The sequence below is a fragment of the Chelonoidis abingdonii genome, chromosome 11 (assembly GCF_003597395.2).
Source record: "Chelonoidis abingdonii isolate Lonesome George chromosome 11, CheloAbing_2.0, whole genome shotgun sequence".
NCBI classification, from domain to species: Eukaryota; Metazoa; Chordata; order Testudines; family Testudinidae; genus Chelonoidis; species Chelonoidis abingdonii.
In genome coordinates, this window is record NC_133779.1 from 50,703,837 (window position 1) to 50,719,972 (window position 16,136).

Consider the following 16,136-nt stretch of genomic DNA (forward strand, 5'->3'; position numbering starts at 1 on the left):
AATATCTTTTATTGGACCAACTTCTGTTGGAGAGACAAGCTTTCGAGCCACACAGAGCTCTTCTTCAGTTCGGGAAAAGGTACTCTGAATCACTGTCACAGCAAAATGCAAGGTGGAACAAATTGCTGAGCATAAGTAGTTAGCACATATTCTAAGGGACCAAAGTGGAGTGACCTGTTAACACCTTTACAGTCATAGGACAAAAATGGTGATGTTAGTGGGTTACAGACTGTTCTAATAAGCCATAAATCCAGTGTGTCTGTTCAGTCCATGATTTTCAACAGAGTTATGAATTTAAGCTCCCAGGCTCATCTTTTGAAACAGTTGTGCAGGTTTCCTTTGAGGATTAGGACAGATAGGTCAGAAAGCACTTATTTAACACAAATCTCCCAGTGCTTTCCCCCTAGGACACAAGCTGCTCACTCATTTAACATATTTGGTCCCTGGTCCTCCAAAGACTTCACATATGCTCAACTTTACGAACTATGAGTAGTCCCATTCAAATCATTAGCACTATTCACAGTGCATAAGGTTAAGTACCGTATGTGTGTACATATCTGCAGGAATGGAATTTTGAAACGTACCAGTTTCTTTCTCTTTAATATTGCAGGGTAAGAGTTTGTCAAATAATGTGTATAGTACAGTATGAGTGTAATTGTAGCCATGTCAGTCCCAGGTTATGAGACTGATAAGGCGGGTGAGGTAATATCTTTTATTGGACCAACTTCTGTGGATTAAAGAGACATCAAGCCACAGAGAGCTCTGGAGAAACCTGGACAGTATTACATAACACCTGGACTTCATCAGTTTACCAAGACCACCCCTCACTGGAGCTGAATTTGCTGTACTCTCCAAGGGACTGAACTTCTGCCCCACCATAGCACCTGATACAATACTAACATGTGGAGAACTAGAAGAATTCTTCCACCGTCGTCTCAAAGAATGCTTTCACAACAGTGATGACACCACTCACAATTACCATGTCCCCACTGACAATCAATCATAAGACTAGACACGATACAGCAGATGAAATCACACTCTTGATCATTAAATTGATTGCTTTAGGAAAAAAATTGACTATGAAATTTTTAACAAACATCACATCCACCACAATCTCCCCAAAGCCAAGAGGAAAACTAGAGAGTCCCTGAAATCTAACAACCAGATACTGATCAAGCCAGCAGATAAAGGCCCCCTGTCCCATAGTCCTCAACCATGATGAATACATTAACGAGGCCAGCCGACAACTCTCTTAACACCATCTACTATGAAGAAATTAGAGAGGACCTTACACTACAATTTACCCAGAAACTTAAGGATATCATTGAATCAAATGAGAAACTCATCCCCCACAAACCCAGTTCAGGGATCTTCTGCATGCTTCCCAAGATACACACACAAGGGACTCCAGGCAAACGATATCAGGACCCATAGAAACCATCCTCAAACTGGGAACAGCCATGGGTACTAGGATGGCTTCTCAAAATTCCAGCTTCTTCATGGGCCATCCTGAAGAATTATTTCTGGACAGATGCACCATAAAACCAATGATATACCAATGATATATGGATCAATCATATTTTCATCCTCTGGTTAGATGGCTTAAACTCCACCACAACTCCAGAAACTACCATCCATCCATTAAATCAGGGGCGGGCAAACTTTTTTGCCTGAGGGCCGCATCGGGTTTCGTAAGTTGTATGGAGGAAGGGGTTGTGGCCCAGCCCCCACCTCCTATCTGCCCCCCCCACCAGGACTCCTGCCCCATCCAACCTCCCCGTTCCCTGTCCACTCACTCTATATCTGACTAGGGCTGTCAAGTGATTGAAAAAATTAATCTTGATTAATCACGTGATTAATGACACTGTTAAACAATAGAATACAATTCATTTAAAGATTTTTTGGATTTTTTCTACATTTTCAAATATTTGATTTCAATTACAAGAGAACATAGTGTACAGTGCCCACTTAATATTTTTGATTACAAGTATTTACACCGTAAAAAAACAAAAGAAATAGTATTTTGCAATTCACCTAATACAAGTAGTGCAATCTCTTGAACTTACAAATGTAAAATTATGTACAAAATAAACTGCATTCAACAATAAAACAATATAAAATTTTAGAGTCTGCAAGTCCATTCAGTCCTACTTCTTGGTAAGCCAACTGCTCAGACAAAGAAGTTTGTTTACATTTGCAGGAGTTAATGCTGCCCGTTTCTTGTTTACAATGTCACCTGAAAGTGAGAACAGGCATTCTCATGGCACTGTCATAGCTGGCATCACAACATATTTATGTGCCAGATGTTCTAAAGATTCATATGTCCCTTCATGCTTCAACCACCATTCCAGGGCACACGCATCCATGCTGACGACGGGTTCTACTCAATAACAATCCAAAGCAGTGTGGACCAACGCATGTTCATTTTTATTATCTGAGTCAGATGCCATAAGCAGAAGGTTGATTTCTTTTTTTGGTGGTTCAGGTTCTGTAGTTTCTACCTCAGAGTGTTGCTCTTTTAAAACTTCTGAAAGCATGCTCTACAACCTGTCCTGATCAGATTTTGGAAGGCACTTGAGATTCTTAAATCTTAGGTCGAGTGTTGTAGCTATCTTTAGATATCACATTGGTACCTTCTTTGCATTTTGTCAAATCGGCAGTCAAAGTGTTCTTAAAATGAACCACATGTGCTGGGTCATCATCCACGACTGCTATAACATGAAATATATGGCATTGGTGAGGCCACATCTGGAGTATTGTGTTTCGTTTTGGGCCCCCCACTACAGAAAGGATGTGGACAAATTGGAGAGTCCAGCCGAGGGCAACAAAAATGATTAGGGGGCTGAAGCACATGACTTATGAGAGGCTGAGGGAACTGAGCTTATTTAGTCTTCAGAAGAGAAGAGTGAGCGGGGATTTGATAGCAGCCTTCAGCTACCTAAAGTGGGGGTTCCAAAGAGAATGGAGCTCGGGTTTTCTCAGTGGTGGCAGACGACAGAACAAGGAGCAATGGTCTCAAATTGCAGTGGGGGAGATTTAGGTTGGATACTAAGAAAAACTTTTCCAGTAGAGGTTTTTAAGGCCCGGTTTGACAAAGCCCTGGCTGGGATGATTTAGTTGGGGTTGGTCCTACTTTGAGCAGGAAGCTGGACTAGATGACCTCCTGAGATCTCTTCCAGCCTCAGTCTTCTGTGATTCTAATAAGAGGGCAGCATTATCTCCTGTAAATGTAAACAAACTTATTTGTCTTAGCGATTGGCTGAACAAGAAGGAGGACTGAGTGGACCCGTAGGCTCTGACATTTTACATTGTTTTGTTTTTGTACACTTATTGATTTCAGTTACAACACAGAATATATATGAAAATGTAGAAAAACATCCAAAACATTTATTAAATTTAAATTGGTATTCTATTGTTTAACAGTGTGATTAAAACTGCAATTAATTTTTTTAAAATCTCAATTAATTTTTGGAGTTAACTGCAATTGACAGCCCTACTTTCTACGTTTTTAAATTATTTGTCTTAATATATGCAAATTCCTAAATCTAGATAGCACTTTTTAAGAAGTACTAACCCCAAACCATCTCTGTGTGTGCACACTTGTGCAGGGGAAACCAGAAAGGGCAGACAGAGGGCACTGTGAAATCTGTACATTAACTAGAGTACTAAGTAATATATCCTGCTAAAATGATAATGTACCTTCGACATTGGTACAGCTGGAAAGAATGTTTCCTTACTGAACTTCATCTTAAGATTCACTTCCAAAATCAAAGAAAAGATAAGAAATTACACCAACATGTTAGCTCAACCTATTATAGAAAGATATTGTTAATTGCATAGCAGAGAGAAACCAGGAAGACAATACCTGGTGAAATCCATTACTGGCCCATTGTTGGTGTATTTGAATTTGAACTGATAACATTCTGTAACTGTCTAAACACAAAACACAGTAATTATGGATCTAATACATACAGTATTTGTTAAGAAGTGAAATACAATATTTTTTCCTATTTTTGGAAATATACTAGCCTTGGATGCTTTTTAAACTGATGTCTACATGTCAAGACAAAGTTATAATCCATCATTACAATGACATTTCCATGGATTATAGCAGTGGTTCTCAATCTATTTATCATTGTGGGCCGCAGTCAGAGGTGAAAGTAAGCTGGTATGCGCCAGTACAGAGACGGACCGGTAAGAAAAGGAAACTGACTGAGGGAGGGAAAGAGAAGCCTGCTCCCTGCATAAGAATAGTTTAAACTCAGCTGTTCCCTGATGGTTCAGCCCCCAGGGCTAGGTTTCTGGCCTCCTTGTTAATTTCACTCACAGTAGCTGGGGGGACGAGGTCAAGGGGAGGGTGTGTTTGACCATGGCAAGGGCAGTCCCTGTCTGCCCCCAGGGATGAGAGGATCTCTCCTACTAATATACACAACATATACAAGCATTTGGCTGCACAGCTTAAATCCTGAGCTAATAAAAGCAGGTGGAAGGGGAAAACTCACTATCACATTGGTTTCTCATCTCCTCCAGCCAGGCTGCAGACAAGGCTCTGCATTCCTCTCGCCACACCCCCAAAAGGGGTTTTCCACTAGGCTCTAGCTTGCAGTAGACTGGCTGAGATGCCTGCTATTGCTGCCTGCAAAAGAACTGTTTAAACTCAGCTGTTCCCTGTGCAGTTCAGTGCCCAGAATTAGGAGCTGTTTCTGGTATCCTTGTTAATTTCACTCCCAGTTGTTGTTGGGTGTGTGTGACCATGGCAGGGGCAGTTCTTTTCTGCCCCCGGGATGAGGGGATCTCCTAAACACAATCAAAATCAGGAACCATTTCCAAGTTCAAATCTATCCCATTCCCTCCCCAGCAGAGGATCATGGTTGTGATGTCCATGGTTGTAGATCCTCTTTGAAATGTTACTATTTAAAAAAAAACAAACTAAAAAAACATGGAGAACATGGTGGAAAGATGTGTCATGATGATTATGGTTTATTTTGGGCAAAGTGATTTTGCTAAAGCAACTAAGGATTTACAGGGAAAGCAAATAGCCCCCTTACACAAAACTACGAAGGGATTGGAGGGGAAAACAATATTCAGCGAAATTATTGTGCCTCCTTTGAAAGAAATAGTAGTTTTCATTCCAATCCACCCTCTTTCTATATTGATTTAAACACCTGAAATGTCCTTAGGACAGCGGGTGCAATCTCAGATCTCTTTGTTTTGTCCTGCCTGCAGAATGCAGAGGCTGAAATTGATAAAACTTCCTTTAAATATCTTGTATATTTCATGAAGGCTATTCTAGTTGTCCCTCATTCACCCCTGACTTTCCCTTCCTCTCCCCCTCCCCCCCACGCCCCCCCGCTCCCTCCCTGGCTGGTTAGCTGTGGTTTTAGCCTTGGTTACTTACTCCTTGGCAGACCCAGCCCAGTGGCACCTGCTGGCCCTCTGCAGGCAGCAGCCCACAGGGGCCGGTTGCTGGGGTCACTGCTGGTTGGTGGCAGGCTGCATGCAGCTGCATTGTTTGTGACACATTCATACACATACACATTCATACATACACACAGTATGTATGTCACAAACAATGCAGCTGCAGCCTGCTGCCGACTTCCCCGACCCCAGCAACCAGCTCCTACTACTGTATTTTAGTAGTATTGGAGATCCCCTCATCCAGGGGGCAGAAAAGAACTGCCCCTGCCATGGTCACACACAGCTTACCTGCCCTCTGCCCCCCCCCTCGCCCAACAACTGGAAGTGAAATTAACAAGTATGCCAGAAACCATTCTTAACTCTGGGGGCTGAACCATCAGGGAACAACTGAGTCTAAACTGCTCTTATGTAGGAATCAGTCTCCCTGCTGCAAGCTAGAGGGAAGCCTCTGCAGCAGCTGCTGAGTGCCAGGCAGGGAGAAAGCACAGAGCCTAGCATCGGCAGCTTGGCTGGAGGAGGAGAAGGGAAGACACAGAAAAATGTGACAGTGAGTTTTCACTTTTTCAGGCTTATTCCAATAGTAAAGTTTTATTACAGACAGTACTGGTAGTAGTAATAGTAGCTTTATTTTCTCTATCTATGTCATGCAATGGGAGGGATCCATGAAGTACGTAGGAGAGGTGGGTGGGTTGCTTGCGATTGGACCATATGGGTAAGAAATGTAAATTACTTTCACCCCTGTCCAAACCCCAGGGCTCCCAGTCGCCTCTGCAGCTGGTAGCTCCAGGGTTAATTTAAAGGGCCTGGCTCCTAGCTTCAGCCGAATCCCTGAGCCCTTTAAATCCTGATTTAAAAGCCCCAGGATTTAAAGGCCCCACCTCTTCCGGTAGAGGCCACCTCTCTTCCAGTTGAGGCCCCTCCCCCTCCGCAGGACTCTGGAGTACCAGTAAGTCCTTTAAGTTACTTTCACCCCGGCCACACTAACCACAGCGCCTCCCTCCCCTCCAAACCCACCCAACAGATCCCTATACCCAACACCCCAGCCTGCCTACAGCCACATCCACAGAGCGAGACCAGCAGCAGATCCCAGGCATGGGGCCGCAGGGCAGACCCTAGCCCCCGACCCCACCACATGGCAGCCCGGAGCCCAGACGCTGCTGGGCAGCAGGACAGCCCCAAGTCTGGATCCCACCAGGTGAGGCCGGGCAGCAGAGCAGGGCAGCTCTGAAACCTGGACTCCACTATGCAGGGCAGAGCAGCTAGGCCCACCAGGCAGGGGGGCCAGGACTGCAGGCTCAGCCAGGCAGCCTTGGCCCTGAATCCCACAGCGCCAGATGATGGGGCAGCCAGCACCCCCGATACCACAGGCCAAGCGGTCTTTAGCACACAGCTGTGGCCCAGCTTTGTGCTAACAGGGCCACATGCGGCACACAGGTTGAATACCACTGGATTATAGCTTTCTAATGTCATAATGATTTATTCTGACTTTTTTTATGCACGGCTTATTTATACAATTGTTGTCGCCATCAAATAAAATCAATGTCAGTGTCTCTTCCAGCCGTCATATATTACAAGAAAAAAACACAAGTTTGAGTTGAAGCTTTTTAAAGAAAATTTTCAGTTCAAATTAGTCACGGTCCCAAAATTTCATATACACCATACAGAGCTAGGGTGACACCTAGTGGCTCATAAAATTATGTTTGGCTTGAAAGAATTCATGGAATTTACTATCTAGAATTAGAAAGAAACTCCTCTTATAGGCAGTTCATTACATAATTTGTTTTCCCATCAGATTTTTTGCACTTTCCTTTGAAGTGTCTGGTGCTGGTTACTGTCAGAGACAATATACTGGACTAAATATCAGCTATGGCAAGTCTTGAGTTACAATATAACTTATTTAGATAAATAATAGTGTGAATTTGGACCAAATGTGAAATATTCTATATGCCTATATATGCAAATTTCAATATGAATACTACTATCAGCAGTCAATCTTAAATATTATATTAAATTTACCTGAGGGTCTTCTGCATGAGTGTAGACCTATATTTTAAAAATAAATAATATAAACATGAGAATAAATAAACTAAATACAGTGAATATAAATACACTTATTTTGAAAGCTGTGTAAATATTTTAAAGATACTTACTGCTAGGACAACCATTCTTAGCTGTTTAAAATGTAATTAAGGAAAGAAAAACAATAAATTAAATGTAACCTATAAAATAATCCTGCATACCAATTTATAGTGCAGATTCAAAAAAACAAAACAAGTGGAAATTAGGGCCCTGGTTTAGGAAAGCATGTTTACATCCATCTCTGTGTAACAAAGGATATACGCATGTGCTTAACTTTAAACAAACACCATTGACTTCAGTGCTTTGCTGAATCAGGGCATCAGAAATTTTTCCAAAGTCATATCTCAGACATCTAATGCCAAATCCTCAGATGGTATAAACAGGGCAGAAGACTTTACCATCAAGACTTATGGGCCACACTCTGAGATGCTGAATACCCGTTATTGCAATTAATTTTCACATCTGGCTAAACTGCAGTTATTCTGTAAACAGTAGCCCCAAAACCACAGGAGGCTGCTATTAGCAGTATACAAATGCACAATGTTACAGTATATTAAAATATAACAAAATTATGCTGGAAGACTTACATATTTCTTTTGCAAAGCATCATAGCATCCTAACATCCTGTAAAAGTAAAATAATATTATTACTAATTACCATTTTGATTTGCGTCTGATTACATAAAAATTCCTACAAAACAAAACAAAACAAAAACAAAAAAATCATGTCAAACCAACCTGGTAGCTCTCTCTGACAGCAGGGGCGGCTCTAGCAATTTTGCCGCCCCAAGCATGGCGGCACGCCGCAGGGGGCGCTCTGCCGCTCCCGCAGTTCCGGTGGAGCTGCCGCAGGCGTGTCTGCGGGAGGTCCACCGGAGCCGCGGGACCAGCGGACGTCCGCGCCACGCCTCGGCGGTCCACGGAGCCGCCTGCGCCTCCCCAGCACCGCTCAGAGCGCACCCCTGTGGCGTGCGCCCCAAAGCCCGCGCTTGGCGCGCGTGCCCTGGAAGCCGCCTGTCCGACAGGGTAACAAGCCTTGTGGATGGAGGAAAGCAGCAGATGTGGTATATCTTGACTCTCCTCATAAACTAGGGAAATGTTAACCTAGATGGAGGTACTATAGGTGGGTGCGCAAAACGGGTCTGGAACAACTGTTCCAGAGAAGTAGTTACTCAGTGGTTCAGTATTAGGCTGGATGGCCATAATGATGGGGGGGTGCCCCCCACAGGATCCAGTTTTTGGTCCAGTTCTGTTCAATATCTTCATCAACGTGATTTAGATAATGGCATACAGAGTATATTATAAGTTTGTGAATGATACCAAGCCGGGAGGAGTTCGCAAGTGCTTTTGGAGGATAGGATTAAAATTCAAAAATGATCTGGACAACTGGGAATGGACTGAAGTAAATAGGATGATAATCAATAAGGCCAGATGAAAAGGTACTTCTCATTTAGAAGGAAACAAACAGTTGCACACATAACAAAATGGGAATGACTGCCTCAGAAGAATAATGCAGAAAGGGATCTGGGGTCATAATGGATCACAAGCTAAACATGAGTCTGCAACAGTGTAACACTGTTGCAATAAAGTGAACATCACTCTGGGATGTATTAAGCAGGAGTGCTGTAAGCAAGCCACAAGAAGTAATTCTTCTGCTCTACTCTGCTTCTGATTAGGCCTCAACTGGAGTACTGTGTCCCAATTCTGGGCACCACATTTCAGGAAGAATGTGGCAAATTGGAGACAGTCCAGAGAAGAGCAACAAAAATGATTAAATGTCTAGAAAACATGACCTAACGAGGAAGATTGAAAAAAATGGTTTGTTTAGTCTGGAAAAGAGAAGACAGAGAGGGGACATGATTACAGTTTTCGAGTATGTAAAAAACAAGTTGTTACAAGAAAGAGGAAGAAAAATTGTTTTTCTTAACCTCTGAGGATAGGACATGAAACAATGGGCTTAAATTGCAGTAAGGGAGGTTTAGGTTGGACATTAGGAAAAACTTCCTAACTGGAAGAGTGGTTAAACACTGGAATAAATTGCCTAGGGAGGTTGTGGAATCTCCATCATTGGGAATTTTTAAGAGCAGGTTAGACAAACCCCTGACAGGAATGGTCCAGATAATTAGTCCAGCCATGAGTTGCAGGGGACTGGACTAGATGATCCCTCGTGATCTCTTCCAGTTCTATGATTCTACGAAAATGAAATTCTTGTGTTTATACTTAATTTTATACAATTTTATATAATGAAATACAGAAGTAATAAACAATGCTTATTCCTTTAGTTTTGTCTTTTTATTTGTATTAATAGACAAAATTAACTATAATGTTTGCAACATCCAAAAACATACCAGGCTCTTTACAAAACAAGTACAAATTTAATTAAATTGTATGCCTGCCATTATCAAACACTTTCTAACATGTTTTCATAAATCAGCTGATGAGTTTAACTATTTCATTTAAGTCTATGCATCTTTTAAGCACAAAAACCATTATAATTTTTAGTCTTGGTATGTTTATTTAAAAGCTTTAATTGCATTTTACATAAAAAATATGCAAAAGAGATACCAAAATATATAAATAACCAAGAACTCATCAATAATTTACCATAACCCAATGGAACATTAGAAGAAAAGAATAAGAACCAGTCTTACACAATATATACAAGATACTTACTAATACATATTCAGCTACAGATTTTTAAAAACTAAACTCTTATTTTTTGTCAAGCTTGAGAACATAATCCTCAAGTTTAAAAGTTACAGAAATACAATAGATGTAATGTTAATGAAAATATTGTGTCCCAACCTTGACCACTGAAGAATGAGGGCACTTTGGGCAGTCATTTATGACAGTGAAAAGTGAGCATAAAGCACTACTATTCTGATTTGGTAGCATTTTACATCCACACTGTACTGGAGAAAATGACTACAACACAGAGCAACAAAGAACCAGGTCCTGAGAGAACCGTTAGAACAGGCAACAATGGATATACGGACACACATTCTTGGCATGAAAATAATTTTTGCAACAATTTGTTTTACCCCAGTTCAGCAGGATGCTTCAGGATGTGCATAACTTAAAATGTTACTCATCCCATTGGCTTCAAAAAGACTACTCACATGTTTCAGGTCACAAATATGCTTAAATACCTTGCTAATATGAGTCCCAAGATCGTAAATCTTTCCACAAAACCAAAATGTGAAAGTTAAGCTCATCACATGGCACTGAAATGTATAAATTCTGATTTTTCAATGTGCAAAGTCTCTATACCAAAACAGTAAATACATCAAAGGACCAGTACACACTAACAGTGAGTGAACAATTTTTCTTTTACTAGAGAGCTAATTTTCAGACTTGACATGTTATAATAATGTTATGAATGCTATAGAATCAACATACCATTTCACCAACTGAGTGGACCCAGGACAGTTTTTGTCTTCCTTCAAAATCTTGACACAGAGGTCTGAAACAAACAAACAAATTTTAGTTAGAAAAGTACAGCTACAATACTAAATTACAAGTTACTAAATTACAACATTAAAATACAGATACAACACTAAATTAAGTTAGCTCAAATAAACTCTCTAAAATTCTTTGTCACAAGAACAGAGAAATATTTTATATCAAAGGAATCTCAGAAACAGCATGTTACCATCTAGATATCTTGTTCCATAGGCACATTCTGGAAAAATTCCTCTTAGGTAAGTAATGCAGGATACTGCTACTGCTAGGAGTCTCTTCACCAATATCAAAGACTGCTGTTCAGTACATATTTTATTAGGAAATATTACTGCACTCTAAAATTAAAAGAGAGGAATTAATCTCCAGCATATAGGGGAGTTTATTTTCATTCATTTGCCTTTCAAATACTGAAAACAAATAAAATGCCTCATCTTACTAGCCAAATGTACACAGGTCTACCAATTTTCTTTTAATGTTGAAGGAACTAACGAAGCATTTTTCAACAAATAATCTCCATCCTTCTCTTGTTCACCTCCCTTGTCGAACATCATCACTATCACATTATGATAGCCTCCAATCACGTAAAGAGTAACACTAACTTTTTGCACTGTAAATAATTCTACTGACTTGAATGTGAAGATTCACTGTGCATAAAGCAGTATCAGGACCTTATTATTTAACTGAACCCTGTGATCTTTTACAACTGTGCATAGTTCAATGAGACTACTTAGGGCAATAAGAACTACTCCTGAGTAACATTTTCTATTTATAAAGGAACAAATTATGAATTTGAAATACTGCAGGGGTAATTTTGGGCAATAAAATAGTCCTAAAAGTAATTAGTTTGTACACCTGACTACTGCAATCAAGTGTGCCAAAAATACACTGAAGTAAATGGAACCATACCATAGAATTTCTTTGCATCTGGGCAGTTGCCATATTGTCAGTCTTTTCCTATCTGTTAATAAAATTGGGATGTTATCATGGTTAGTTTGCACTCTGATGAAATATACACATGTAGATCCTGTCCATTCAGTTTTCAGAACACTGGCCCAGATCTATCAAGGTATTTAGGCTCCTAGGTTCTATGGAAACCAATGCAAGTCAGAAGCCTAAATGCAAACTTTTACTCATAAGAACAATTTTTATTCATGTACGTAATCCCATTGATTTAAGTGTGACTACCTATGTGAATGAGGATCACTCATGGGAGTAAAGATCTACAGTCTTTAGCCTGGTTTACAGTACACTTCTGCTGACACTTATGTCAGCCAGGGGTGCAATGAATGCAGGCAGAATTCCCTAGTGTAGACGCAGCTATACTGACAAAACGCACTTTTCCTAATATAACTTGTTTTGCTCAGGTGAGATGATTTTACTAATGGTACAAAACACAGTTGTGCCAGTATAGCTGCATCCACACCAGGTGCGGTCTACATTACAAAATTACATCAACTCAGCTACATCACTCTGGAGTTTGAAAAATTCACACCTGAGCGACATGATTAAGCCAATCTAGGTCTCTGTGTTGATAGTACTAGGTTGGTGGAGGAATTCTTCAGTGGACCTAGCTATTGTTTCTCAGAGGGGAACATTACCTATCCCAACAAGAGAACCCCATCCATCAGCATAAGTAGCATGCATGCCAGTGTTTCTCAACCCATGTCTTGCTTGCAGCCCAATCAGCACAAAGCTATGGACCATGCGACATCCTCAGGGCCACACAGGTAGTATATAGTGTGGATGCAACCTATTTAACACACAGATAGCTGCATAGACGGCCCACAACGATAAACAGGTTGAGAACCACTGATCTACGCTGTATTTGCCAGCATAGTAAGCAGGCTCCTAGTGTAGTTGTGGGCTTAGGTCTGCTCTACCCTTAAAAATTAGATCATCCTAGCTACGTCGCTGAGGCCAGTGAAACATGCCACACCGAAGCGCTCTAGTTAGATCAACAGAACCATCTGAGCCCAGCCCCGGGCAGGTTGGCAGAATTCTTCCACAGACTTAGTCATGGCCCCTCAGAGAGGTAGGTTACCCACACCAATACAGAGAGCCCATTCCCAACACAGGGCATGGCCACACTATGGTGCTACCAGTGACTGTATCGCTCTAGGGCGGATGTGCCCTTACGACCTGGGAGTCTGCTTTAAAGGGCTCCTTTGGCATCAGACGCTGCCCTAGAGAAAATGGAGGGGGGGGGGTGCATCTGGGCAAGGAAAAGAGACTCACTGGGAAAAAGCAGTACAGATTCCCTCCCCCCAATCCCAGCTGGGCTTCTGCAGCGCCCAAGCAGCTGGGGTGGGGCAGGAGGGGGGGAGCCTGAAACCAGGAGAGTTGGGGCCAATGAGGAACCTGAGACCCATGGGTGCGGGGGGGCTGGGGAAACAGGGATCGCAACTCATTGGAAGAGGGGGATAGTCCTAGCGCCTCATCGGGCGCAACCTAAGCCCCCGCCACGCGCCTTGCCTGGCCCGGCGCGGCCCTCCCCGCCCTAGTGCTGGCGGCGCGCCGCCTGGGCCCGCCCGCGCCGCGCGCGCATCAACGGCCGCCCGCCCCACAGCTCCCCTTTGCCTGCGCGCCGACAGCTTTCCCGCCTTTTCCTCTCGCGCTGTTGACGCGCGCGCCTTCCTTAGAACGGGGGCCGTGTGAAGCGTAACCGCCTTTTCCCCCCTCTGTCCTTGCTCCCATCAGGGGGCCGTGTGCAAAGGCTTTCCCGCCTTTTCGCCTTCCATCCCAACTGACGTTAGCGCCGCTCAGCCCTCCACGAAGGGCCGCGTACAAAGAGCCTGCGCTGCCTACCACAGCCTCCCCCAGGGCTTCCTTCTCACGCGGCTGTGGGGCTAGGGTGCAAAGCTGCTGCATTTCTCTGTGGTACCCTTGTTCCCCCACTTCCCCCTTGTGTGGGGCCACGTGCAAACGCCCTTCGCACCTTCTTCCCCTCACAGCTGCAGTCACTTATGAAGGCTTGGTCTACACTGAAAAATTAGATTGCAGCTAGCTGCATGGCTCCTGGCAGTGAAAAATTTTGCACCTTGTGCTCTGTTGTAAGGTTGCCCTAACCCTCTGGTGCAGCCAGATTAACCACAGCAGTGAGAGAAGCCCTTCCATGTTGGAAGTGCCTGTGCTATGGCACTCCAGGGCACTGCTGTGGTGCACGCAGAGCCAAAGGCTCTTCCTTCTTTTTCTTCTCCCGCTATCGCCTCCGTCTGCCCTGTCACGTCACATGCAATGGCTCTTCCTCGTGCCCTATTGCCTCCCACCCAGTGCCATTTGCAAACACTCTTGCCCCCTCTCTACTCATTGTCTCCCGCACGGCTCCCAGGGCCATGTCCAAAGACTCCACACCTTTCCCCTTCCTGCTGTTAGCCTAGACGTCACAGGGGCTCGCCTGGGGAAGGAAAACGGAGGTTGCAGTTCCTTGGAAGAGGGAGAATCTGAGCCCACTCATGGGGACTTGTGTAAAGCACAGAGCCATTTGAAACACCCACACTTGTGTAACAGTGTTAGACTCATATTCTGTAACAGTTATAGATTGTAGGAGGACAAGATCATAAAAACATTAGCTCATATTGGATAGTCCATCTCATAGAGGGGAATAGGGCGTGTACACGGTACAAATATAACCTAATATATATGGCAATTTCTGAGGGAAAGTATTAAGAGAGAAATATAGTCTCTGTTACTTTTTCATCATTCTTCATTTCTTTGCCAGAAATGGAATTGGGTTTTTTTAAACTATTTTTGTTAACTGTATTTTGAAAAAGATGTATTGTGCAATATTTAAAAACATCTAAGTTAAAAATTAAACTAGCCAAATATCAAGCTGTATCTTCCAGGTTTTGCTTTTATTTAATAAAAAAGGACAAAAATATCAAATGTTTCAGCTAATAAGCACTCTAATTAAGTGTCTTTTACTGTCCTGGTGCTATCTACAAGAATACTGTACCGACATTGATTACCACGTACTAAAGCTTCTCCGGGAAGTAATACATGCAAAATCTTATAATCAGCAAGTTTTGAGAAAACATCTTTGATTGTCATTTAACAATACATAATTTAAAATTAATAAAAACTGCATATTGAAAGATTATCAATATGCAGGCTATTGATTACGGGCTATTATCCCGTACAATTATTGAGAAATTAGCATACTAAGACATTAATTACCAAGAAACCCAGGAAGCAAGACAAGGGCAGTAGAACAGCTAACATAGGTTCTGAATTATCATGCATGCAGCTTTCTGTAATACATTATACATTATAACATGAGTATTGCCAACCCCAAGCATTCAAAAATTATGAGTCCTGACCCTCCACCCCCAAAATCACGAGAGTGGTTTAATAATCATTAAATTAAAAATACATTTAGGGTGCTTTTTATTTGCCTTCTGGTACTTGAGCCTGTACGGTTCACTTGGATCACATTTTCAACCTTTTATCCACAACCATTAGCACTAGAAACACATTTTAAAAAATAAAAAAAAGGCTGAGATTCTCACATAATCACAAAAATCCAGGACTTTTGAGAAAAAACACCAACTATTGTGATACGTGGGATAAAATTTTGAGATGATTTACTGTCAGTAAATCTCGCATTTAACATTGACTTTGGTGCCATAGTACATTGTATCATTAGGATTGCCAGCCCTCCAGGATTGTACTGAAGTCTGCAGGAATTAAAGATTAATCATTAATTAAAGATTATGTCACGTGGCGAAATCTCCAGGAATTCGTCCAACCCTACTTATCATACATCATGTTCAACTGTTTTCAGGTGTGTTTTGAGGTTCTTAAAAACCTGAGCAGTAAAAAAGGGCATTTTTGGCAAATTAAAAAGCAACGGTTTCACCTGCAAAACTGTTGAGAAACTTGATTATAGAAAGCTTCTCAAACTTTCTGAACAATCTAGGTAGTTATATGGCCTCCATCATTACAAAAATTAGCATCTATTCATAGAGTGGACCATAACATAAAGAGATAGTTTTGAGGACACATCTCCTTAAATCTGTGAACACATGCACGACCTCCACTCCTGTTTGTGACACTAATAGCAATTGCCCACATAGGAAAGTAATATTAGATGCTTTCCTAGTATGTTTTTAACTTCTTTTAATGAGATAAGGAGAACCAACATCATGTGACTAGTTGGTTGAAGTAGTTGGTGTAGATGAT

General features: G+C 42.0%; 1 protein-coding gene across 1 annotated transcript in view; it reads right to left on the reverse strand.

Moving 5' to 3' along the window:
- The window catches only part of HORMAD1 (HORMA domain containing 1), a 21,557-nt gene extending 9,478 nt beyond the window's left edge, over positions 1-12,079 (reverse strand). The window contains exons 1-8 of the mRNA XM_075071380.1: positions 11,865-12,079; positions 11,149-11,293; positions 10,896-10,959; positions 8,085-8,121; positions 7,569-7,589; positions 7,435-7,461; positions 3,866-3,933; positions 3,700-3,716 (exon numbers count right to left, since the gene is read on the reverse strand). Coding sequence (XP_074927481.1) covers positions 3,700-3,716; positions 3,866-3,933; positions 7,435-7,461; positions 7,569-7,589; positions 8,085-8,121; positions 10,896-10,959; positions 11,149-11,293; positions 11,865-11,897 — 412 coding nt within the window. The 5' untranslated portion in view covers positions 11,898-12,079. The remainder of the gene's footprint in view (positions 1-3,699; positions 3,717-3,865; positions 3,934-7,434; positions 7,462-7,568; positions 7,590-8,084; positions 8,122-10,895; positions 10,960-11,148; positions 11,294-11,864) is intronic.
- Between the last annotated feature and the right edge of the window lie 4,057 nt (positions 12,080-16,136).